General features: G+C 44.7%; 1 protein-coding gene across 2 annotated transcripts in view; it reads right to left on the reverse strand.

Moving 5' to 3' along the window:
- Positions 1–23,123, reverse strand: part of TEX48 (testis expressed 48) — a 34,520-nt gene extending 11,397 nt beyond the window's left edge. Inside the window, exon 1 of one of the 2 annotated variants that reach the window (XM_058523871.1) lies at positions 22,860–23,123. In XM_058523871.1, coding sequence (XP_058379854.1) covers positions 22,860–22,938 — 79 coding nt within the window. In that variant the 5' untranslated portion in view covers positions 22,939–23,123. The remainder of the gene's footprint in view (positions 1–22,859) is intronic. The other variant, XM_058523872.1, reaches the window with a different exon arrangement.
- Positions 23,124–24,410: the final 1,287 nt, after the last annotated feature.

Raw genomic sequence — 24,410 nt, forward strand, 5'->3', positions numbered from 1 at the left:
ACTATTTGGGGAAACCAAATTAGGTTAAAATGTTCTCAATCAGTGCTATCTTTGGAAGCTTATAGAGGTCACCTGATACAAAAGAAATGGAAGAAAGCAAAGATTCAGCACAGTTTTGGAAGTCATGGGAGGGGGGGTAGGAGTTGAGGTGGGAGGGGGATGTGACTTAACCATGGTAAATATTTGAATGTGGTTAAGACAGTCTTTTAAACCTCACAACCAATACTCCTAAGTGGTCAGATCAGATACAATAGAATCCTTGGGGAGGGGCAGAGCCTGGGCATCAGGATGTTTACAAAGCTTTCCAGGTTCTTGTACATAACCAAGTCTGAGAACCACTAGATTACACGTGGAGCTCTCTAGGTACACACCTGAACAGTGGTTCTCAGCTTGGGCTGTACGTAGACTCACGGGAGGAACTTCAAAAAGGGCTACACCTAGTGTCCTCTCCTGACCAGTAAAATCACTATTTCTGGGCATTGGTAGTTTTTAAAGCTCCCCAGGTGATTTTTCCCATTTAAAAAAAAAAATTGAGATGTAATTGGCATGTAGCATTGTGTACGTTTGAGGTGTACAACGTGTTGATTTGAGACATTTGTATACTGCGATACGATTACTGCAGTAGTGTTAGCTAACACCTTTATCACGTCACATAATTGTCATTTCTTTTCTGTGTTGAGAACAGTTAAGATCCTGTCTCTTAGCAACTTTGAAGTTTATAATGCAGTATGATTTTAATTTGTAGCCAATGTTGGAGCCACAGAGCGACAGAGCAAATTAAAAAACCTACATTTCCTGGATGCTATATGAATGGACCTTTTAGCTTTTCAGGGAGAGGGTTATATATAGATTCAAAAGGACTATTTTTCAAATAACTTAGAAATGAAGATAATATATGCTGGAAAGCTGTGTTAGTTGAAAACTTTGAAGGCGCTGAAGTTAAAGATGCGTGTGAAGCGTTTGAATGAAATTATTTTAGAAAGTGGGAGAGTGAGGGCAGCAAGGTTTCCAAATTAATGGATTTCATATAATATGCCATTGTAAACACATAAAATGTATTGAAACCGTGTAAATAGATGCTTGGTTATTTCACCCATAGCACTAAACATTTATATATTCAAGTTGGCCAAAATACTTAAAAAAATCTTTGCACGGGGAAACTGGGGGACTGTCTTCTGTTTGGGGTGGTTTATCATTCAAGTGCATATGGTAGGTGTGGTTGCTTCCTTCCCCTTGGGTCGGGGGTGGGAGACTGGTCACCAGGCTCCGGTACTAATTCTGGTCCGGGTAGAGAATACTGACGTCTTGAACTAAGGCACTGGCCTACGATGAGTGCGTGGATTTTGAATCTGGTGATTTCACAGTGTATGGGCTCTGAAGTCAGACTGCCTAGGTGAGCAACCTGCCCTCCCCACCTGCTGTATGACCTTGGCCATAGCCGTTAACCCCTCTAATCTTGTTTCCTTACCTTTACAATGGGAGTAATAATAGAGTTGATGTGAGGAATAGATTAGACCAGCCATAGAATGCCATCAGGGTAGTGCCTGGTAGAGAAGAAGCGTTCAATAAATGTTACTTATTATTATTATTACGGTTTGGTGTTGACAGGTAAATGCTACGGAGGAGCCTGGGCTGATGCCTAGATGTCTAGCTTTCATGTCTATGGATGTGAAATTAAAGAATTCAGAAAGAGGAGTAAATTTTGGGTCAGGATCAATTTAGGTTTTGAAAAAACTTTATTTTGAAATAATTACAAATTCACCGGAAGTTGCAAAAAAAAATCACAGAGTTGTTCCACGAACCCTTCACCCAGACTCCCCCGATGTTAACATCTTGCATCACTAACCATATCAAAACCAGGAAATTAACACTGGTACAATCCACAGGGCTTATTCAAAGTTCACCAGGTATACATGTACTCACTGTGTGTGTGTAGCCGCATGCTATTTTGTCACGTGTGTGGCTTCATGATGGTCACCACCATCAAGACACTTAACTACCATCCCCACAAGGTTCCTTTGTGCCACCCCTTTACAGCCACACCTTCCCCCTCTCCCCACCATCTCTAACCCCTGGAAACCACTAACTGCTCTCCATTTCTATAATGATGTCATTTCATGAATGTTACATAAGTGGAAACATGCAGTATGTATGTATCTTTTTGAGGTTTTTTTCACTCAGCGTAATTTCCTTGAGGTTCATCCAAGTGATAGCGTGTGTTAATAGTTGTTTCTTTTTATTGCTAGCTCATAATCCCTGGGATGAATGTACCACAGTTTGTTTAACCAGTCACTCATTGCGCAATATACGAACGGTTTCCAGTTTTTGGCCGTTACGAAGACGACGACTATGAATTTTCAGGTACAATTTTCCGTAGGAAAATAAGTTTTCATTTCTGTGGGGTAAACGCCCAAGAGTGCAATTTCTGCATTGTATGGTAAATCCATTTTTAGTTTTCAAGATTTTATTTATTTATTTTTTTCCCCTTAAAGCCCCAGTAGATAGTTGTATGTCATAGCTGCACATGCTTCTAGTTGCTGTATGTGGGACGCGGCCCCAGCATAGCCAGAGAAGCGGTGCGTCGGTGCGCGCCCAGGATCCGAACCCGGGCCGCCAGCAGCGGAGCGTGCGCACCTAACCGCTAAGCCACGGGGCCGGCCCCATTTTTAGTTTTAAAAGAAAGTGCCAAATTATTTTCCAGAGTGACTGTGCCATTTTAGATTCCCATCCTATTTCTCTCATCTTCTCCAGTGTTTTTTTCACTTTTATTTTAGCTATTTTAATAGGTATGTTCCGGTATCTCAGTGTGATTTTAATGTGCATTTCCCTAATAGCTAATGATGTTAAATATCTTTTCACATGCTTGTCAGTCACCCATACATCCTCTTTGGTGAAATGTCTCTTTTCTTGACTCTTGCCTCCTAATTGAATTGTTTTCTAAATTCAGTTTTTGTAAATGACAAATTTATTGAGATATAATTAATATACCATAAAACTTATACTTTTAAAGTGTACAGTTCAATAGTTTTTAGTAGATTCATAGAGTTGTGCAACCATCACCACTATCTAATTCCTGCATATTTTCATCACCCCAAAAGGAAACTCCATACCCATTAGCATCATTGTCCATCCCCCTTCCTTTTAGCCACTGGCAACCACTAATCTACTTTCTGTCTCTCTGGATATACCTATTCTGGACATTTCATATAAATTGGATCATACAATATGTAGTCTTTTGTGTATGGTTTCTTTTACATCATAATCTTTTCAAGGTTCATCTATGTTGTAAGATGTATTAGTTCTTCATTCTTTTGTATTGCCAAATCAGATTCCACTGGATGGGTATACCACATTTGGTTTATCTGTTCATCTGTTGGTGGGCATTTAGCTTGCCTCTACTTTTTGGGTCTATGAATAATTCTGCTATGAATATATGTATGTAAGTTTTTTTTTAATTTTAATTTTTTTTGGGGGGGGGAGGAAGATTAGCCCTGAGCTAACATCTGCTGCCAATCCTCCTCTTTTTGCTGACGAAGATGGGCCCTGGGCTAACATCCGTGCCCATCTTCCTCCACTTTATGTGTGGGACGCCTGCCACAGCGTGGCTTGATGAGTGACACGTAGGTCTGCGCCCAGGATCTGAACCTGCAAACCCCGGGCTGCCGAAGCGGAGTGTGCATACTTAACCGCTACGCCAGCGGACTAGCCCCTCTCTTTTTAATCCTTTCAATTACATAAAGGATAGAGTCTCAATTAGGTGCTACCCACTCTGCAATGCCCACAGACAGTTGCCCATCTCCCTCTATAATGAAAGGGAAACAGCCCACAGGCTCCGAGTTTTTTGGCAGGTGAGAACATCAGACTAGAATTTAAGCACATTCTTTTGTTTTTATTATATTTATTTTTATGTTAGCCATTTGCATTTATGGTAGTGATACGTACATTTGCTTTAGTGTAAAAAAATGAAACGGTTTAAAGAAAAATATTAAGCAAAGAATAGTAAAGATAATAGACAAAGTCACAATGATATGCAAATAAACGGTGTTTAGGAAATACTGACTTAATGTACAACATTATATCTATGACCTATGTAATAAATGTTGTAGGATGAATTTGTGCTTCCTTTCTAAGAAGCTTGTGGAAAGGCATCATTTTGAATGTAAACTCATCTCTTGTTCGTACTTTTCGAGCTGGAAATTCAGTGTATTCTTTCAAAGGATTTAGTTTTCTCAATTTCCGGGAATCCTAACCCTCGGACTCCCTTCAAAGCCCCAAGGTGATTGTCACAAATAAAACCTTTTTGTGGCTCTCGCATAATGGATACTGAAGAACCTTTTGGAAAAATCCTCTGTAATTTCACATTCTAAAAATAGGCTTGACTTTTTTTTTGGATTGCTTCTAAATAAAAACATATTTTTCGATTACACTGGAGACAAAGAAAAAAATTTCCAGTATCAATTTGAGACTTGTGGGAAAATGGAGAGACTAAGTTTCACTGTTCTCGGTGAAGGTTTTGGTATTGAAATTTTGTCACATTGACTGACATCTGAGTGTGGTGGGGGTGGGGAGGAAGGAAGGGTAAATACTGTCACCAGTCATTTAACATGTCACTTATTACTCAGATCTGACACTAATTCAAGGGCTGCAGCAGGAAGAGAAAGCACATCACTGTACATGCTGTGGTCCAGGAGAACATCTCTGAAATGCTATGGTTTCTCTGAGTAATTACTGAATCATCTCTTTGTTATAGTGAAACTTCACAGGGACATTATTTGCTGTGGAGCAGAGCCAGAGAACTTCCTTCTGGGCCTTCTTGGGTAGCAGCTGAAAGAGCTTGGGTTCCAAAGAAGCAATGCATGCCCCTTTACAAGTCCCTGTCACCTGAGAGGGGTCCAGAGAACAATGTCACAGTGCTGGTCATTTCTCAGGAACACCTGGTGGGCACAGCCCTCTTGGGGCTGAATCGTCTTCCTCCCTCCTCTTTTGGGAGAGTGGGTAGGGAAGAAGGGGCGACTGGCAGTGTAGGGTAGCATGTCTTCTAGGGTCAAAATGTGGGCTTCTCCCATTCCTTCCAAGGATGCTTTCCTCTTACCACCAAGTCATCCGCTAGGTCCATGGCCCAAAAGATTACTCACGCTTCGGTGGATTCAGACTTCTGCCTTTTCCCTTCAGGCAGGTCACTTCCCTTCTCTGAGTCTCATTTCCTCATCTCTGAAAAGGGACCCACAATTCCCATCTTGCCCAGGCCGAGAAGAACTGGCATCTATGAAATCGCTTGTTGAAGTGCACCCTGCGGTGCATTTTGGAAGGACATATGCGCCTTCCGCAACGTCACACCAGGCTGCCTCTTTGTAAGTTTTTGTGCTCACAAAGCTCCATCGCATTACCTGACCCAGATGGAGCTGGGGTAACTTGACTGAAAGATAAAGGAGCAAGCTTGAGGTTCCATCCTTTTTTTTTTGCCTCTGAACAGCAATACTATTTATTATGTCTCTTTATATTACAGATCCCACCACAGTGCCTTATATACATGGAGGATGGTGCTTAAATACACTTTGATTGGATTTGAGTAAGAATCTGTATCTATTGTTGCCTCTCTGCTTCAGCAGAGGGGATGTAGCAAAACATACCCTCAAAGAGCACCAAGCTATAGGGGGACAGAAAGACGAGTGTTACAGGCAAGGGACAAATTCTTACAGGAAAAAAAAAAAAGCAGTTGAGAAAGAAAGATTCAAGATTTCCAAATCAGTGGATTTATCTACTGGTGTATCCACATCCCTTCTTCCAGTATTTTCTCTGTCTGCTGACGGACAAAGCAGCACAGTGAGAAGTGATGGAAAAACGTACAGCAACATTTCTTTCTAACATCTGACCCCCTGGACTTGCTTCATCAGTCGTCTCTTCAACTGGATGAATTAGAAGGGGCTCCTTGTCCAGAGAGGTGGCAGGCTACCGATTTAAGGCCCCACCCTTTTCATGGTGATACTCCACCTAGCCTTGTAACTGATTTCAAGACAGTTTGCTAACTCCCCAGGGATGTGGAAGAGATTATTTCTTAAGACTGTTTTTGATGAAACGCTAAAAAGCGAAATCCAACATTTTCAGAAACCGGTAAAAGAAGACAAGTCCTCTGACTTTGGCGAGGATTCTGGAACTCTTCAGATGGGCTTATGGGCTTCTCTCGTGGAAGTCAGCCGGAAGCTGCAGGTGAGCGGATGCCTGGGACCACCTTGCCCGAATATAGGCAAGAATCATTTCATGGGGAGTCAGCGTAAAGTAACATGTATGAATGTTAACTATGCTTCAGGCGCTGTATGAGTGCTTTGTTCTGGAACATCTGTCTAGGAAGAAATCCCAGCTCAGCCAGGCGTCAGCTATGTGACCTTATACACGTTATGCAGCTTCTCTGAGCTTCAGGGTTCACGCCTCTAAATGGGATCATAACACCTAACTCTCAGGATTTTTTAAGGATTCATCGAGACCTTGAACTCAAAGCAATAAGCGCAGGGTAAATACTTAATACCTAATGTTGCTGTTTGGTTGTTGTTATTCACACATTTCATACAAGATTCAGGGGAGCCGTGAGTTTTGCGGCAGATGGAGTATTCTGCTGGCCCCGGGCTTCACCCCGCTTTGAATTTCTCTCCCCCGTGGAGAGAGAGAAAGACTCGCATTTTAAAGTAAGAGGATTTCTGAGTTATAAATTAAATGAGTCTGATTTATCAAAGTATAATGTCTTGACTGCAAATCCAATAACCGTGATTTCAAAGTAGATGAAGACAAAGCCATAGACCTAGGCTAATTTGGGAAGAAGAGGTTCTCAGATGTATTGGATGGAAGGGCTTTTACTCTGTAAGATTTGATACTGTCCTAACCCACAGGGGAGCGGGTAGTTTCCTTCATCACAGAATTAGAAGGCTTTAAATAGACTTGTAGGGGCCGGCCCCGTGGCTTAGTGGTTAAGTGCGTGCGCTCCGCTGCTGGCGGCCCGGGTTCGGATCCTGGGCACCCACCGACGCACTGCTTGTCCGGCCATGCTGAGGCCGCGTCCCACATACAGCAACTAGAAGGATGTGCAGCTATGACAGACAACTATCTACTGGGGCTTTGGGGGAAAAATAAATAAATAAATAAAATCTTAAAAAAAAAAATAGACTTGTAGAAGGCCTTAATTAGACTCTGAGCAAAGGTTTCTTCCCTCTTTATAAAGTGCACACATGGGCTATAGAATTGGCTGGTAGTAAATTAAAATGTTTTGGTTTTCTATTCCCACTCTGAACAGGGCCACATAAATGTCGCCTGCCTGGATTTTGAATATTTGACTGCTCCTTTCTCAAGTCTTTTTTGGTGGCACAGCTTCCTGGCACTGGGTCCAGGGCAGGAGCTGAGCAATACGATTAGATCTTTGTTCTCTGACCACAACTAGGTCCCTGAGGGTGATAGCGAAGGTGAGCCTTAGAAGCTTCTAGTCCCCGGGACGGCCACTTCTATGTCACTTCAAGAGTAGCAGTGAGCGAGCTCAGGTGGATCTCTCTTTTCCGACACAGGCTGTGCTAGGCGTTTGCCCTTTTGGTCACTAGATGCTGTCAGACTGGAGGGGGGACGTCAGCTGGGTATGTAAACAGGTATATCTCTGCCACCATCTGATGGAAGGCCACGCGCTTTAGAATCTTCCCTCTACGATGCTCGACAGGAAAGAGCCAGAAGGAGATTAAGACACCGTGCAGACCAACTCTCTCCCTTGCCTCCCTTGTATAGGTAGGGACCCTGAGGCCCAAAGAAAGAAAGGATCTTCCCAAGGTTATAAGTCGAGCCCCTGGTTGAGTTATGGTGTGGATCTAAGTCTATTTGATCCCAGAGGTGTGATACCTGTTTGTACTTGCAGCAGAAACTACTAATTGTTTCTCAATTTCTGTCCTCCGCTTCTCCCTTAATAATAGAACCTCCAGTTTGTGGCTGGGCATATCATTGTCTGGAATGAAGATTTATTTTCCAGTCATCTTTGTAGTAGACATTGCAGTAGAGACTGGCTGTGAGACTAAGTTCTGGCCAATGATAAATAAGCAGTAGTGTCCTGTGTGACTTCTGGAAACATTCCTTAGTCCTTCTTCTATCTTGCTGGCTGGAATGTGGAGGTGATAGCTGGAGCTTGAGCAGCTGTCTTGGATTATGAGGAGGAAGCCATGTGTTGAGGATGGGGGTGCCTGACATGGTACCAGCCCTGGGATGCCCCTCTCTGGGCTTCTTACATGAGAGAATAAAACTTGTGTGTTTAACAGCTGTTATTCTTTTGAAAAATAGTCAGTTGCACCTGGACCTTATCTTTGCTGATACTCCACTACCTCATTCTACCTCCATATCAGTTTTCTTGTTGTTAAGAGGAGAGGAGTTAGGTCTTGGGAGTTCTGCTGGGGGTTGGTGGTGCAAGATCCTCCTAGATAAAGAGATGTTCTGTGTGTCTCTTCCAGCAGATTGGGATCCCTGTGAGGGAGGAACATGACTGATTTCCCTCTGTGGTTCAGAACTCAGCATAGGACATAGAAGATCCAGGTAAATGTTAGATCTTGTATCAGTTATTTATTGCCAAAGTAATGCTGGGTAACAAATAACCACAAAAAACCTCAGTGGCTTATGGCAATGCCTATTTATTGCTCATGTGTCTGGGGTGGTCAGTTAGGGCAGCTCTGCTGAAATTGGCTGGTCTGGTCACACATCTGGGGAGTTGGCTGGCTACTGGATGATCTAGGGTAGTCATGGCTGGGACAACCAGGGTGACTTTGCTCTGCTTCACACGTCTCTCACATCCCAGTAGGCTAGCCCCTGCCAATGGAAGAGGTCACAAGTGATGAGGGGATACATGCAGGTAATTTTTCTTGTCTCTGCTTGTGTCATGTCTGCTAACATCCCATTGGCCAGAGCAAGTCCCAGAGACAGAGAGGCAGGACACTTCACTGTTACGTGGTGAAGGCATGGGTGTGCAGGATGAGAATTGGGGCCTTAATGGATCCAATCTACTACAGATGAATAACTGAAGGGATGGAGGGATGTATGACTGAATGAATGGAGGGATAGATGGAAAGAGAGAGAGAAAAGGTAGACGGGTAAGGAAGTTCTACTCACTGTGCCCAATACAAGGGGAAAGAAGGCACTAGAGGGGAGTTCCTGAAGTCTCTAATGCTCTCTGGGGTTAGCAACCCTGGGGCCATCTTGGCCTGGGGACTGCCCATGGCACATGGGAGCCTGGAGCTCTGGCACAGACACAGACTGTGGGGTGTTTATTTTATGACTTGCTTCTGTGCTGGGGAATCTTTGCTTCTGCGTGAGTCATTATGAAAGGCTTCACAAGCTTTACCTAGTGGTTGGGAAGAGTCTATTTTGGAGACGAGAAGCCTTTTCAGAGGTAACTAATTCATAACATGAAGACAGTTGTGCTGTGGCCTGAGAACTGAACTGGGAAGCAAGGGACCTGGGTTTCAGTCCTGCCTCTGCCAAGTCAGAAAAAAAATACACCAGAAATATGGGCTTCTCTTGGGCAATTTCTAAGTACTATAGTACTTGTCAGCAAGAGAGAAGGCTGGGAAAAAAAAAAAAAATTTAAAGAGTACATTTTCTCCTAGTCTTCATGGTTGTTTTAGCCCCTGATAATATATTTTTTAAGAAGATGAAGATTCCCCTAGCTCTAAGAAAGTGGGTAATTTAGTTTTCTGTTATGTATATCGAAGATCTTTTATCATTAGTTGTTTTAAATACTTTCTAAATAATTCTTAAATATATATGTAAGTCATAAAAATGAGGTTTAGTGTGAAAATTAAAGTAAAACATTGTTAAAGTGAAAATTAATAATAATTATAAATTTCATAATAGTTGATGCAAGAGATTTAGCAGTAAGTATAACCAAGTTTTCCTCAAAGATGGGGAAAAAAAACTCCATTCGTGTTGATGGTGTTAGGATGAACAACTCACTCTGTCCTTTTCCTTCTGTTGTAAAATAAAAATGATTTTAGCAACTTTCCTGAATCTTCACCCCAAAGTAAATGCTTTGTTTGCTACTCAGCTTAAATGAAAGCAACATTAGATCCAATTCCTTAGTACCTGCAGATCCTGCTGATTTTTCAGGGTCAAGGTCGAGGGCACCAAAGCAGGCCAATTTCTGACTGGCTGAATTCTGGAGGCCTGAGATGGGTCTTTCTGATCTTATTTCTGATCCTTCACCCACCTTAAATTCCAAGGAATACTGAGCCCTGGAAGAGGAAAGAGGTTTGCCTATGGGAGTCTCAGGGGGCCGCCAGGAACACTGGATCCTCATCTTGGTTCTCTGCACATTGCATGAGATCACACCCTTCCATCCTACACAGTTCATGTCCCTTTAAATGGTGACTTGCCAGATTCTAGATGCACGAATGCAAAATATATTTCTAGGGGCCGGCCCGGTGGCGCAAGCGGTTGAGTGCGCGCGCTCCGCTGCGGCGGCCCGGGGTTCGCTGGTTCGGATCCCGGGCGCGCACCGAGGTACTGCTTGGTAAGCCATGCTGTGGCGGCGTCCCATGTAAAGTGGAGGAAGATGGGCGCCGATGTTGGCCCGGGGCCGTCTTCCTCAGCAAAAAAAGAGGAGGATTGGCGGATGTTAGCTCAGGGCTGATCTCCTCACAAAAAAAAAAATATATATATATATATATATATATATTTTTCTATATCTGCTTTCAGAAGAGAGAAAATGGTGTTATATAATGTTGCCCCAGGGGAGAGTGGAGCATTAGCTATTTTATTTCCTCATCACTTGAACACACTCAGCCTAACCTTCATAAGTTTGTTAAATAGATCCAGGGCCTGTCTCATTCGCTCTCAGTCCTTTTATCCCCTTCCTCCATGGCTTGCACTGAAATGTCGAACAGATGCCTTCTTTGTGCTGGTGCATGGTTCCTGATTTCACTTCATTATGAATTCAGGATGGGCAAGAGATTGAAGGTGTCGGCACCAGGCACTGACAGCTCTGAGATGGAAGGGCTCCTGGGAATGCCTCGAATCTCCTTCGATCAGAGGCCAAATAAATCTCAGAAGGAGTGTGGCCCAAGGAGTCTGGTCCTGTCACTTTGATTCACATGGGACAGTGATGCCTGTGGGCAGAATGATGGCTTCTAATACAGGAGATGATCTTGAGATTAATCTGCTGATTTCTTGAGTCAAAACCTTGCAGCTGGAGTCTCACTTCTTTAGAGAGAAGCAACAGTTTCTGCCTCACTTGCTGGCAGTGGCCAGGGTTGGACACGCCCCTGGTACCCAGATTCACAACTACTTCTTTATGTGTTGTGTTCTTCAAACAGGATGAAAATGGCTACCTCCAGATTGCTGTCTTGGGAGGCATCGGGGGCCGGGGTTTGGAGTGAGTCTTCAGAGACCCTAAAATCCCAAGGCTTTCTCATTGGAGTCTGTAGAATCATTTTCCCTTCTCTGACCTCAGTTTCCCCACTGCTAGAACTGATATCCATGTAGCTATCACCCCAGGGGAGTAGAGAAAGGCTGAGCAGAAAGGGCCCTGGCTTCTTGCACAGGCTTCCAGCAGAGCAGCTCCATTCTCATCAATTTCACAAATCGAGGATATACTTGTAAGATTGTGTCCAACAAAGGTTCTGCTATTACAAAAGAAGCTTGAACTCTCCCTCACCTCTTACAAACGTGACCCAGCTTGATATCTGTGAACTTCTGTTCTTAAACACTCCAGGGACAAGGGAGGGGTAATGAGGAAATATAATTCCCCAAACCCTTCATTGTCTGTAACATCTCATCAACAAGTGGATTTCTGCAATACTTTTGTTTATCCTCTTATATGTGAATCCTTTCTTCACATCTCTGGCTGTTGGCCCTGATTTGAACCCCTGAATATCCCCTGAGCATTGATTAGTCTTGGGAGCAGACTCATTTTGTCCAAGTTCATAAGAGACTGATGTACAAACTAGATGCCATGGTGTCAATTTACCATCTATATAAATAAAAAAAATTGTCCATTTACCTGTTATTTCATGACATAAAAATATTGATGGAATTTAGAGATTATGTTTTGGAGGAAATAACCTAAATAACAGTCTCGGTGTCTGTATTAGTCAGTTTTTTTTTTTTTTTGCTTGATAATGCTGCATAACAAATACCACCCACCTCCCCATATCAGTGGCTTATGATAACATACTTTTCTTACAGATTTGTAGGTTGGTTCATGTGGCTCTGTTGGGCTTAGCTTGGATCAGCAGGGCTTGGATCTAGAATGAGGGTCAGTTGGGGACTGCTTCACACGTCTCCATTCTAGGACCTGAGCTGAAGGGACAGAAACTACTTGGGGGAAACTCTTATCAATGGCAAATAGCAGGAGTACAAGACATGTGATCAAAAACGTGATGCCTCTTAAGGCTGTTGTTTGGAACTGGCACTCTGTCACTTCCCCCCATGTCCCATCAAACAAGTCTTGTGGCCAAGTCCAGTGTTGATGGGCTTCTACTCAGGGGTCATGTCAAGTCACAAGGCAAAAAGGATACATAATCCTAATAATAATGACAGGGTAGGGAATACTAATCCAATTATATTCACTTAGCAGGAGGCACTGGGAAGCAGCTCAAAGAGATAGCCATTCACCTCCCAGAGAAGCGAGAATTGAGTTACAGTGAGAGCCCGTGTTCTGCTCCTCCTCGGAGTCATATCATGTACGACAACAAGCAGTGGTTTCAAATATGAGCTCGAAATTGAAAATCACAAGGACAAACACTCCGAAAGGTAGGTACTGATTTCCAGGTGAGCTGTTTCCCACATGGCACCCCTGTCGACTATACTCCAGGGCTGGTAGCAGCAAGTTCCAGTTGAGTCCACCCTCAAGCTCGGAACTTTGGTTTTTCCAAAAAAGATCAGAATTCTTCTAATGATGGCATATCTCGTGAGTATACGTCCATTGGTCTTATTTTCATTCTCGGGGAGTAGGCTGAGCTCTAGATTGGACTGTGTCTGTCACCTTCATGTTCTGCCTGCAGTAATGCTGCTCAATACAGGAGAAGAGGGAGTGAAATTGAATGCAGACCAGGACAGGAAATGGAGAGTGACCAGTCCACCTGCAATACTCATGGCAGACACTGCTGAACAAGAGTCCTCTCTCCTGCTGAGCTCACAGGCACCCACCGTCTTCTCAACAAAGAGCTCCATGCAGCCATGGCAATCCATCCACCTGGGGGGGAAATGATTTGCCATCTTTGCCCTAAAAGGAAATGTCCATGGGGCCATGGATGCAGTTTCTGTCCTGAGAGATCTCCAAGGAGAGAGGCAAGGTGGTAGAATGAGAAGAGCTTTACCTGGGAGGGACACAGGTTCCAATCCCAGCCCTGCTGCTTACATCCTGTGTGACCTTAGGTGAGTATTTTCCCTTCTCTGACCTCAGTTTCCCCATTGTTGCAACTGATATCTATGATGGAAGATGTGGGTTTTAGTCTTGGCTCAGCTGCGTGTCCCCAGTCAACTCATCTGGGCTTTCAGAATCTCGTTTTTCTCATCTGATAAAATAGAGTCAAATTTTCTCAAATGACTGGGCCAAAATGATGTTTAAACTCCAAAGTGTCAGAGAAATGTGAAGGGCTTTCATCCAAGGTCTATGTTTTGATCAGTCCTGGAAGAGCCAGGATTCTGCCCGTAGTGGGTTTTCCAGTCGACCTGGCAGAAGGCAGAGGACTGAATCCTGAAGCTTTGGGGTCCCTTCCTGTCTGACTTGGATGCTTCTGCACACTTTCTTCCCAGAGAAGGGGAAAGACCCCCTTGTGTGTCGGTGTGAATGTGCACGTTGGAAAAAAACAAAACAGAACCCCACCACTCTCTAGCCTGGGGCCTCTTCTGAATCTCTCTGCAGAGAGAAATCAGGGATGCCCCGAAATTGAGACTGTGGCAGGGAACTGAGACCAAGTAGCTCACAACACATTTATGAGACGGATGCTCAGTCATATCAGGACCTAGAAGATGCGCAGGGCCCTGCCCTGCGGGCTGTTTGAAGGTCACACTGACATGGCCCTGCTGGGAAACGACTCAGTGTCTCTGTTTGCGGGTTCCCTGCGCCAAGGGTACAAATCTCTGGGGCTCTGGGTCCCCTATTCCTACTGCTGCCTGGCACCACCTGCCCTCTGACCCTGCCCCAGGGCCCCTCCTGGTGGAGGTGACTGCTAGACTTAATCTTTTTGCAATCTCCTTTTCTTTGTGTGTTTTCCTCAAAATTTGTTACAATGAGCTGACTTGGCACAGGAAATGTGGCCATGGCCTGAGGCCATTCCAGTCTAATCGAATCTGGGCCAGAAAGGAGCACATGTGACTCATCTTGGGCAAGAAGCAGCCGCATTTACATCTTGTTGGAACTCCTTGGGGGAGTGAAAGCAGAATGACCCCTGTCATTGCCCTGGGGTCACAGGGTCACTCAGGAGGGTGAAGGGAAATGATTTCTATGGAGCACCTGCTATGAGGTGTTTTATCTAAATTGTCCCATTTAAACCTCACAAGGCACAGCACAGGGAGGGAGGTATTATTACCGCCCTTGTTTTGCAAATGTGGCTCAGGGAGGGAAGGAACACAGGGAAGCAGGGAGGGTTCCAAGCCAGGGGGAACCAGTAGCCCCTTGGCACCTCCTTTTTCAGCCCCTCTGCCTTAAAAAGTGTGTGCTGTAGAGGATAAGGTGTCATTCCCACTCTGCTGTGTGTCTTTAGGAAAATCCCTTTTCCTCTCTGGGCCTCAGTTTTGACTTCTGTAAAATAAAGTCCTTGGTAGTAGGTCTCTCTGAGCTCAGGAATCCTATATCCCACGCCCTCTTACTGCTTACATCAGTTGTCCCTAGCCCCGGCCCTAACTTCCTGGAATGTTGGCATCCATTTCAAGGGGTGATCCCGTGGACCACTGTGGATCTAGTAGATAAGACGACAGAGGTATGCCTAGATATTGTAGGAAAGATGGTGAATGACTTTGAAACAGACTGAAAAGATTATGGGGTGTCTTCAAGGGAAAACTAGGTATATCTATGGGGACTCTGTGCCTTTCATTGCCTTTGAGCTATTTCAAAACTCTAAGTGGTAGCTAACTGAGAGCAATGCAGAATGTTCTTGTCCATAGACATACAAATGATATATATATATATATATATATATATTTTTTTTTTTGGTGAGGAAGACTGGTCCTGAACTAACATCTGTTGCTAATCTTCCTCTTTTTGCTTGAGGAAGATTGGCTGTGAGCTAACATCTGTGCCAATCTTCCTCTATTTTGTATGTGGGACACTGCCACAGCATGGCTTAATGAGTGGTGTGTAGATCCGCACCCGGCATCCGAACCTGCAAATCCCAGACTGCCAAAGCGGAGTGTGCAAACTTAACCACTACACCACCAGCCTGGCCAGACATACAAATAATTTTTTTTCCGGTGGAACTATGATTAGTTTACCACACTCCTTGTGGAATAAGCCGGTTGTGCATCTATTTGTAAACTCATTCTAGCATTTCTTGTTGTTTGTGTATATGTGATTCTTGGAACTAATTGTGACATCTTACTGGTTCTTTTACTAATTAATGAGTTAAATCCTTGACACATGTTTATTTTATATTTCTGTGAAGGTCATGATTATACCCGTGTCGACTGGAATAAAGAGTCTGGGTGGGGTGGTCTGAGCGAAGGAGTTTATTCAATAATCAAGGTGAGGAGTTTGGACCCCAGGAATACAATTCAACAGAATACTCTGATGGAACTGCTCTGAGGGGTGTGAGTTTAAGCACAGCTTATGTCTCTTTCATAAAACAGTGCACATGCGGGGAAAAGGAAAAGAAAAAAAACCCTAACAGCTAGATTTCATATACGTCAGAAAAAAGGGATAGAGTACATCTGAGCTTTTCTCTCGATTGTACATTGAAGGTAATGTAAAAAAGAACTCCTTGGTTCTACATCAAACAAGTTCAGAGATGCTGACATTATCTATGTGTGGAGGGAGGCAAGGACCAGGGTCCTTAATTAGTCCCTCAGTCTCTAAGACACGCAGCTGGGAAATGTGAGCGCGAGACACCACTTTGTCTCTTCCTGTTGTGGATCTGTGCGCCTGGAATCTTCAGTCACGAGGTGTGGGGTTGCAAGGTCATTTTGACAAAGGCTGAAGATGGCCTGCATGGCTGCTTCACAGGACAGCATGGATGTTATTGTACCGACTTAAAGCCTGTGTGGTTTGCTTGTTAGATTTGCCTGTTAGACCAGGGAGAGAGGTCCCAAAAATCTGTCCATACCCGTTTTTAGAAATTATCCCTTAACAATATATGGCTAACTACAACACAAGTCTGTTTGGCTCTATTGGTGAGAAAAGGGTTGAAAGTGGGGGTATACAGACCTTTGTCTGTACTTCCAGGCTAGAAGCTGTTTTTCTGGTCCAAACTGTTTCCCATGAACACTCTGGTCCCCTGAGTTTCTCTCTTTGTGTTTTCTGGAAGGGGACCCATCTTTCCCAGCTCCCCACTTCTAAGCTACCCTCGAAGCCTTGTTCACCTACCACCTCCTTCTGTGTTCAGATTTGACCCATCATGAGTGGGGGGATATAGATACCTCCCCTGGGGCAGTGATGAGGGTTCGGTTGGGTTGCACACATCTGAGGGTAGTGATCTATAGTCATTCCAGTTACCAACTGAGGTGGTCACTCAAGGGGTCGGTGCCTTGTGTCTGCCTCATGTTTGTTTATGAGAATTGGGCTCCCCTAGCCCCAGGCCACCCCTCTCCCCTGCATCTGGCCCTTAGCAAGGCTGGTGGAACTCTCTACCACTTACAGATGGAATCTGGGCCCGACAAGCCAACCAGACCAGGATGTTAGGTGCTTTTGCTTCTCATACTCAGCGGTGGGACTTCCAGAGGCCTCCAGTCTTTCCAGGAATGATCTTTCCCAGGATTTCCTCACCAGCACTTTCCTGTTACAAATGCATTTCCCTCCCTTCTGAGCTGAGCCCTACGATAATTCCTTGAGCTAGGCAGGTAGAGTTTGATTATCCTCCACTTTACGCACAAAGGACATGAACTTCAGAGAGAGGAAGTGACTTGCGCAAGGTGAGTGTGGCAGGGAAAGGACCCAAGCCAGGACATGGCAGTCCCCGTACCTCCAGCTCTATACTCTACTTTGGTCCTAGGCTGCCAGCTTCCTGCAACCTTGACTGTTTTAGACGTTCATGTCTTTGGCCAAAGAGAGGATCTGATTGAGGGAGAGGAGGATTCTGTTCCACACTTCCCTTTTGCTGGGATATTCTCTTACCCTTGACATTAGCTGATGTTACCCGTCCTTTGAGATAGAGATAAAATGGGGTTGATCCCTTGAATATTATCCCACGGACAGTGGGAGTCCTGGGGATCTCCCAGTCCTTCTCCCTGGTGGTATCAGTTAGAATGCATTTGGCTGTGGATACCAGAAAACTCAATTTACAGTGACCTAAAAATTAAGGATTTATTTTTCTTCCATAATAAGGAGTTTAGAGATAGGTGGCTCACCATCAGGGTCAGAGAGCCTATGATTTCCTAGTTTTTAGCTGTCCAGTAAGGTAGCCACATGTGTCTATTTAAACTTAGATTAATTAAAATCAAATAAAAACTAAAAAGAATTCAGTTCCTCAGTCACACAAGCAGCATTTCAAGTGGCTAGTGGCCACTGTATTGAGTCAGTACAGATACAGAACATTTACATCATCGCAGAAAGTTCTATTGGACAGACAACAGCAAGATGGCTCCTGTGGTCTAGTGTAGCATAAATGTTCAAAGAAAGAAGGAAGATAGAAGGTGATGGTGCTAGCCATGTGTGCTCCTTTTTATCAAGAAGGAAACATTTTTGCAGAATTCCTATAAGACTTCTGCCAGTGTCTTACTTCCTGACTAGAATGATGTCTCATCACTCTTCCTAGTGGCAAGGGAAACCAGGAAAATGAGGATCTTGAGTAGGATTGGGCATTTTGTGATCCCAAAGAGAATTGGGGTTCTGATGGCAAGAAAAAGGGGGAAAGGATATCAGGAAGGCGATTCTGTAGCAGAGAGAGGTTCCTGCTCGCCTCTCCTCTGAGGTCCTCTCTCTGCTCAATGGGTTCATCAGTCCTTGGGTTGTCTCTGTGCCGACCTAGTCTACCCCACCTTCTCCAGCACCTTGCCTTTAATTTGCTCAAAAAACAATAAAAATGCTCACACAACGCTTTTGCATTCCGCACCCTCTAGTAGAGACTCGAGGGACGTGAAGGAGGCTATTAATGCAAATCACTTAATGCTGACCTCAGCCATTCTTGATCTTACCACTCTGTCTGTCCCACGCTGTCATGTTGCTCTGCCAGCCTGTTTCTCCTCTAACCCCCTCTATGTACCCACTCCTTAGGCCTCCCGATTCCCCTTCTTTTACCAAGTACAGCAATTTAGGCTGACACTACAGGCCACGTGGCCTGGGGGTCACCCTCTACACACTCAAAGACTCTGCAAAGCTGATGGCAGTCTTCCTCAACACCCCCTGCCTTTTCACCAGGGCAAGAGAACCAGGGAAAGGCTTTAAATGTCACTCTAGTCCTTTCTCTCCCCCCACCAGCTCTGCCAGACAAAAGGGCATTGCACAGATTTATCTTCCCTCGGATGGAAATGAATTCACCTGTCCTTGGAAGGCAGAAACAACCACAGCTAGTTTTGATTTTAAAGAACATTTTTTCTTCTATTGCCTTCACATACAGCATTTGCCTTATTGAACATTGAAAATACAATTAATCAATCATTTTGGTTCAGAACCAGGGGTTGACAGATTTTTGAAGAAATAGAATAAAGTAAAGCATTCTTAATTCTGGAGGCGGAGTGGCCCAGGAGTCAGATCTGAGTCTGAGTGACATCCCTGATCGCTGAGTGACCTTGGGCAAATGTACTTAAACTCTTTGGACCTCATTTTCCCCCTCTGCACAGTGGGAGGGCTGGAGGAATCAGAGATCCACAGACCACGACCTTCAGGCCAAATTCGGCCACAGACCTGATTGTGTATGGCCCCTGTGCTAAGAATAATTTTTACAATTATAAAGGGCTTTAAAAAAAAAGGAAACAAAGAATATGCGACAGAGACTGGATGGGACCCACCAAGCCTAACATATTTACTATTTGGCCTTTTACAGGAAAAGTTTGCCCATCCCTGGGTTAGTAGGTCTCAGAGTTTTTCCAACTCTCAGGATCTGGAAGTCTGGGATGCTGGTAGCCTAGATGTACAGGATCTTGTGGGGCTCAAATAATGACAGTGGTTTCCCTCATTTCTGGGATCTCTCCATTCCCGTATCAAAAGGGATATGGGGGGTGGGGCATGACTAATCATGGGAGGGGCTGGGGCAGGAGGCTACATAAGAGGTGATGACTTTACGGTAAACCTGCTGACGCAGTCTGTGAGAGAGATTTCCCTCAGCAGGTGAGCAGTGGGCATGCACGTCAGAACCTGGAAACTGTGGGGCAGAACATTCTGGCTTTCCAGCTACAGTCGGGCCTGCCAGGAACAGGTGTCGGCACCTCCGATTGCGGTCAGCTGGGCAGCTCTGGCACCAGGCCCCCGCACAGATGTGGGAAGAAGGTGGGGGGAGGTGGGAGGCAGAGGAGTCAGGCTGGGGGAACTGAGTCACATGTGCTCCCCCGTGAGGGTACTGAGGTCTTGAATTCCACCCTGGGGAGGGGACTTTCTATGGGGACTGGCGCCTCTCTCGCTCTGAAGCCTGTGAAACCAGCCCTTGAGTGCAGGGCCTGGAAGGGACTCAAGTCTTCACCTCTATTCATTCCTGGTGAGACCTTGGACAAGCCACTTCATTTCTCTGGGACTCAGTTTTCTCAGCAGTAAAATGACACTAATGAATCCTCATCTATAGACCTTCTTGGGTTGTTGAGAGGACAAAAGGAGAAGTTATATGAAAAAATCACAAACAGAAAAGTACTGTAAGGCTTCAAAGGTTCAGGCGGAGCTTTTCTTTTCAACTACTATTTGTCCTACACTTGCTATGTGTCAGGCACTCGGGTCAGCCCATTGCATAGGTTATTCATCCACACAACCCTCTGAGATGCATATTATCCCTACTTATGGATGAGGCAACGCTGGGTCGCTGGGCTTCAATCCCAGTTCTGTGTGATGCAAAGTTTCTTGCTCCCAGCCACTGTGCAAGACCTAGAAAGACAATAACTTCTGGAATGGGTGCTCTTCAGTGGCTCTGAGGAGTCCTCATTCCATTCATGGGAATGACCAGTTTTGTTATAGAGCGACCTCATCTTTACTGTCTCATAGCGTTTGATTTTGGCTCCTGACAAACCACACGCATGATTGTTCCTCTTAAAGCTCTTAACTGGAGTATTTATTTTGTTCAGTAACATCAGAGAAAAGAAAAAAGACAAATGTGCTCAGGAAATACCACAAAAAAACTCAACCCAAAATATAACAGTAATAGCAACAAAAAACAGTTAAGATGAAATTTCGATGTTCGACTTTGAGTGAATTTTGTGCCATTAGAGGTTTGAAAATCCTTTGGTTTTGTCTTACCTTCCCACTGCTAATGTTCATCTTTTCTGCCTGCATTCTGGGTAGTTATGGGATGAAAGCATTTTAGAATTACAGGTGTCCAGTCACATCTGAATAATAATGATCCTTTTATGGAGTCACGCTATGGAGTTTTCTAACCACTTTTATTTCCATTATCTTAGTTGGATTTCATAGAAGCCTTCTGAGGTCTGGAAAGCATTGTATCTATCGTCCATAAGAGGAAACAGAGGCTCAGGGAAGTTAAGTGACTGGCTTAGGATCACACAGCTACTGCACCGCAGAGGCAGAATTTCTAAGACTCACCACGTTTAGCCACCTCCTCTGGGAAGACAGCCTACCCTGATTTCAGGGTCTGTGATATTAACAGCAGCAACCCCCACAAACACTGGCTGACTGTGCTTTAATTACTTCTCCTCTTTCAAATTTCATGACAACCCTGCAAAATAGGTATTTATTATCATCGTAGTTTTACAGATAAGGAAACCAAGACTTAGTGAGGTAGGCACGTTGCCCAAGTTTACGCAGCCAATTAGAAGCGGAGGCAGGATTTGAACCCAGTTCTGCCCAACTCCAGAACCCACGCTCTTTCACTATCTTCTATGCTGTCATTGGCACAACTAGGGAAGATTTAAATGAGGCAGAAGGGAAGGAATAGGGCATCTTGGGTCCAAAACCTATTGGAATTTTATCTGGCCCATTGGAGAGATTGACCCATTGGAGGGAGCCAGTCTCGTGGGTGACCTTAAGGCAGGTTTGGTGATCAAGACTGAAGGTGTGTCCTGAATCTCTATCATCAGGAAATGGGTCTGTATTAGGGCAGCTAAGGGGATGCTCTAAAAACAGCAGCAGTCTCGTGAGTTCAGGCAGGCGATGGTGTGTGTAGGCATGGGTGTCTTTTCCCTTTCTCTTTTTGAGCTCAGGATTCAGGATTTCATAACTTTTATTAAGCCCTTCTTATACACAATGAGCTCACTGCAAGATGCGTATTTATGATCTCCATTTTATTTTATTTTTGTTGATTTTTATTTTTATTTATTTCTTCAATGCTCTCCATTTTAAAGAGAAGGAGATGGAGGCTGAGAGATGCAGTGACGTGCCCCAGATTCCCCCAGCTGGAAGGGGCAGAGCTGGGATTTATATCCCGGTTTCCGGAATTGAGCCACTCCACCCACTGCAGCCTTGTCATTCAGTCCAGGACCCCTTCTTTTTCAAGAAGCACTCACTGTCATATTTCTAACCTGATTTGTCCCCAGACTCAGCTTCTGGGGAAGTCCGTGATGGGTCCAGGCTTGAGAAAACTCAGTTCCTGGGACCCATACACAGGGATGCTGCTCCTGTGTACGTGCTCTGTGGGGTCAGCTAGCTCCCATCTTCCAGTCCTCATTCTGTTACCAGCAACTTGTGTGACCCAGCAGGTTGTCCCTAAGAGGACTAATGGCAGTAATAGCTAACAGATGCTCGGCTCTCCATGCTCACATTCATTGTCCACCTGAAATGGGAAGGCTCAGACTCTCCATGGGGGTCACCCTTTCCTGGTGGGTTCCTGGGTTTTGTTCTAAGCTCTGCCAATAATCTTTGCAGTACCTTGGCTCCATGCCTTCCCTTTCCTGGACCTCAGCTTTTCCACCTGCACGTGAAGGAGATCCTCAGAGAGCTTCTAAGAGATGGAGCCGAGGCCTCTGGTTACATTCTGTCTTACTTTGTCTTTAAAATTTTGATCTTTGTTAAAAGACTTTATTTAATCTTATATAAACACCCAAAACAAACAACAACTCTCTCAATGCATTTTTATCATTGTTGGAGGGCATTTTTTTTCTTATTATAGTGTGACTTGTGTCCAAATATAATTGATTACTCTCCTCTATTCCACTCCCCAAAGATAGGGAAGCAAAATTTAGCTTTGAGGTGAGCGCTCCTAATCTGGCACAGTCTCCCTTTCCATGGTCACGAGCTGAGTCCTAACAGCACATCTAATGAAGACACACATTTTCCACCCAGGGGACTGTATCTATTTCCGTCGCCAACCTCATCCCTCTCCCTGTCACCAAGTGCTCAATTCTTGGACAATTTCAAGAGCTGGTTTAAGGGAAAAGCCCATTTTCCACCTGACACAGAGCTTTCTTTTTAAATCAGCTTTGGAAACTGCAGCCCAGGGAAAAAGATAGCTCCCTTTGCTTTGCCAAATGCTTAATATTTTCCTTTTTTGGTTACTTATCTCTTGAGTGTCCCTTTAACCCATTACTACCCCACCGTCACCTCTGTGCTAACTGGAAGCGGGGGTCTAAGATGGCAAATGGGACATCAAACCTGAAATAGTTCTTACCAGGCTGCAAAGAGAGCTGCAAGGTTAGGGGTCTTTGGTTCCGTTCTTGGCCACTCTGTCCCTGACGGCTGCACAGCATCTCCAGGCCGGGATGGGGATGTTTTCCTCATCTCTGAAGTATCATACGTCAGCGGCCCCTTTCCTATGCTTAGCTGAGCTCTGGATGTTTGCAGAGAAGCCGGAAGGTCTACTTTCTGTCCTCGGGGGCTATCCCTTTGAGGCAAGTAGATTTGATTGAAAAAAGTGCAGAGCTGACCAAGAATGGTCTCCTGGGGCCGCACTGAAACTACGAACAGCTGCCTGCCCCGCCCACGAAGTCTGGGGCTGCAGGCTCTTCCGGGTTTGTTTGTGCTAACCACCTGTGACTTTGCAAATCAAAAATTAATTTAGCTATTTAGTCTTTGAAGGCCACAAGATAGCCCGGTAAAATACCACTTTCATAATGTCCCTGCTTTGCACAAGAATACTCAGTGATTCCTTGTAGCAGTTTTCTGTTCGTATGTAACAAAACTACCCCCAAACCTAGTGGGCCAGAAATTGGGGAGCAGCTGAGCTGGGTGGTTCTGCCCTTAACAGGGTGTGTCTTTGCACCTCAGCAGGGGAGAGAGATTTGCTGACAAATATGATAGCTATGATTTGTGTTACCAGCTTTGGGTATAAACATGGTCACAAGAAATCATTAGGAAATGTATTTTAAAAGCAAAAAGCCCTAAAAAGCATCATATGAGTTGAGTGTACCCAAACTATCCTAAGAAACTAATTTCTAATGCTGTGGAAACCCCTGGGTGCCACTCCCCTATTGCATCCTCCCCACCACCTCTTCAAGTAACTGGTAACCAATTCCTTGAAGGAGGTCTTTATCGGTCCCAATCATTTCTCTTATATTTTGTTGCACCACTGTTTATGTATCCCCAAACAATGTATAGCATGGCTTTGCAGGCTTTGAAACTACATTAAATTAGGTCATACTGCGTGTGTTTTTTTTGCAATTTGCTTCTTTCACCCAACATATTCTATGCATGAATACCCGTGTTCATCCATTTTTCACTGCTGTATAGTATTTCACCGTGTGGATACACCATAATTTATTTATTCATTCTCTTGTCGATGGATCCTTGCGTTGCTTATAATTTCTTTCAAAGTAATTGCAGGAGCTCTCTCTGCCTCGATTAGCAGGAAGTTCCCCATCTCCATGCTAACCCCCCAAATGGGTAGGAATCTTAGTGACTTTCGTAGTCATCAGGGATGAGTTCTGCTCAAGAGCTGAATCAGTTCGTGGCTGCCTCTTGCTTCTCTGATAGTTACATGGTGTGCTGCTCAAAACTGGTCCATGTTGTCCTCTGTGTCCTCATTCCCTGGTATGGTGGCACCTCTGAAAGAACGGCTGGGCTGGTGAGTATAAGGCAAGGAACCGGGACCTGGCGTGTGAGCCTGGGACGCTGCTGATTCCACGCAGGGACCCAGTCATCAATGTTGTCCCCGCGGCAGGGCATAGGGACAAAGACTCCCTGACCAGCATTCCGCCAGCCTGGAGAACATCGATCCAGATAA

Source organism: Diceros bicornis, chromosome 28 (assembly GCF_020826845.1).
Source record: "Diceros bicornis minor isolate mBicDic1 chromosome 28, mDicBic1.mat.cur, whole genome shotgun sequence".
In the NCBI taxonomy this organism is placed as follows: Eukaryota; Metazoa; Chordata; class Mammalia; order Perissodactyla; family Rhinocerotidae; genus Diceros; species Diceros bicornis.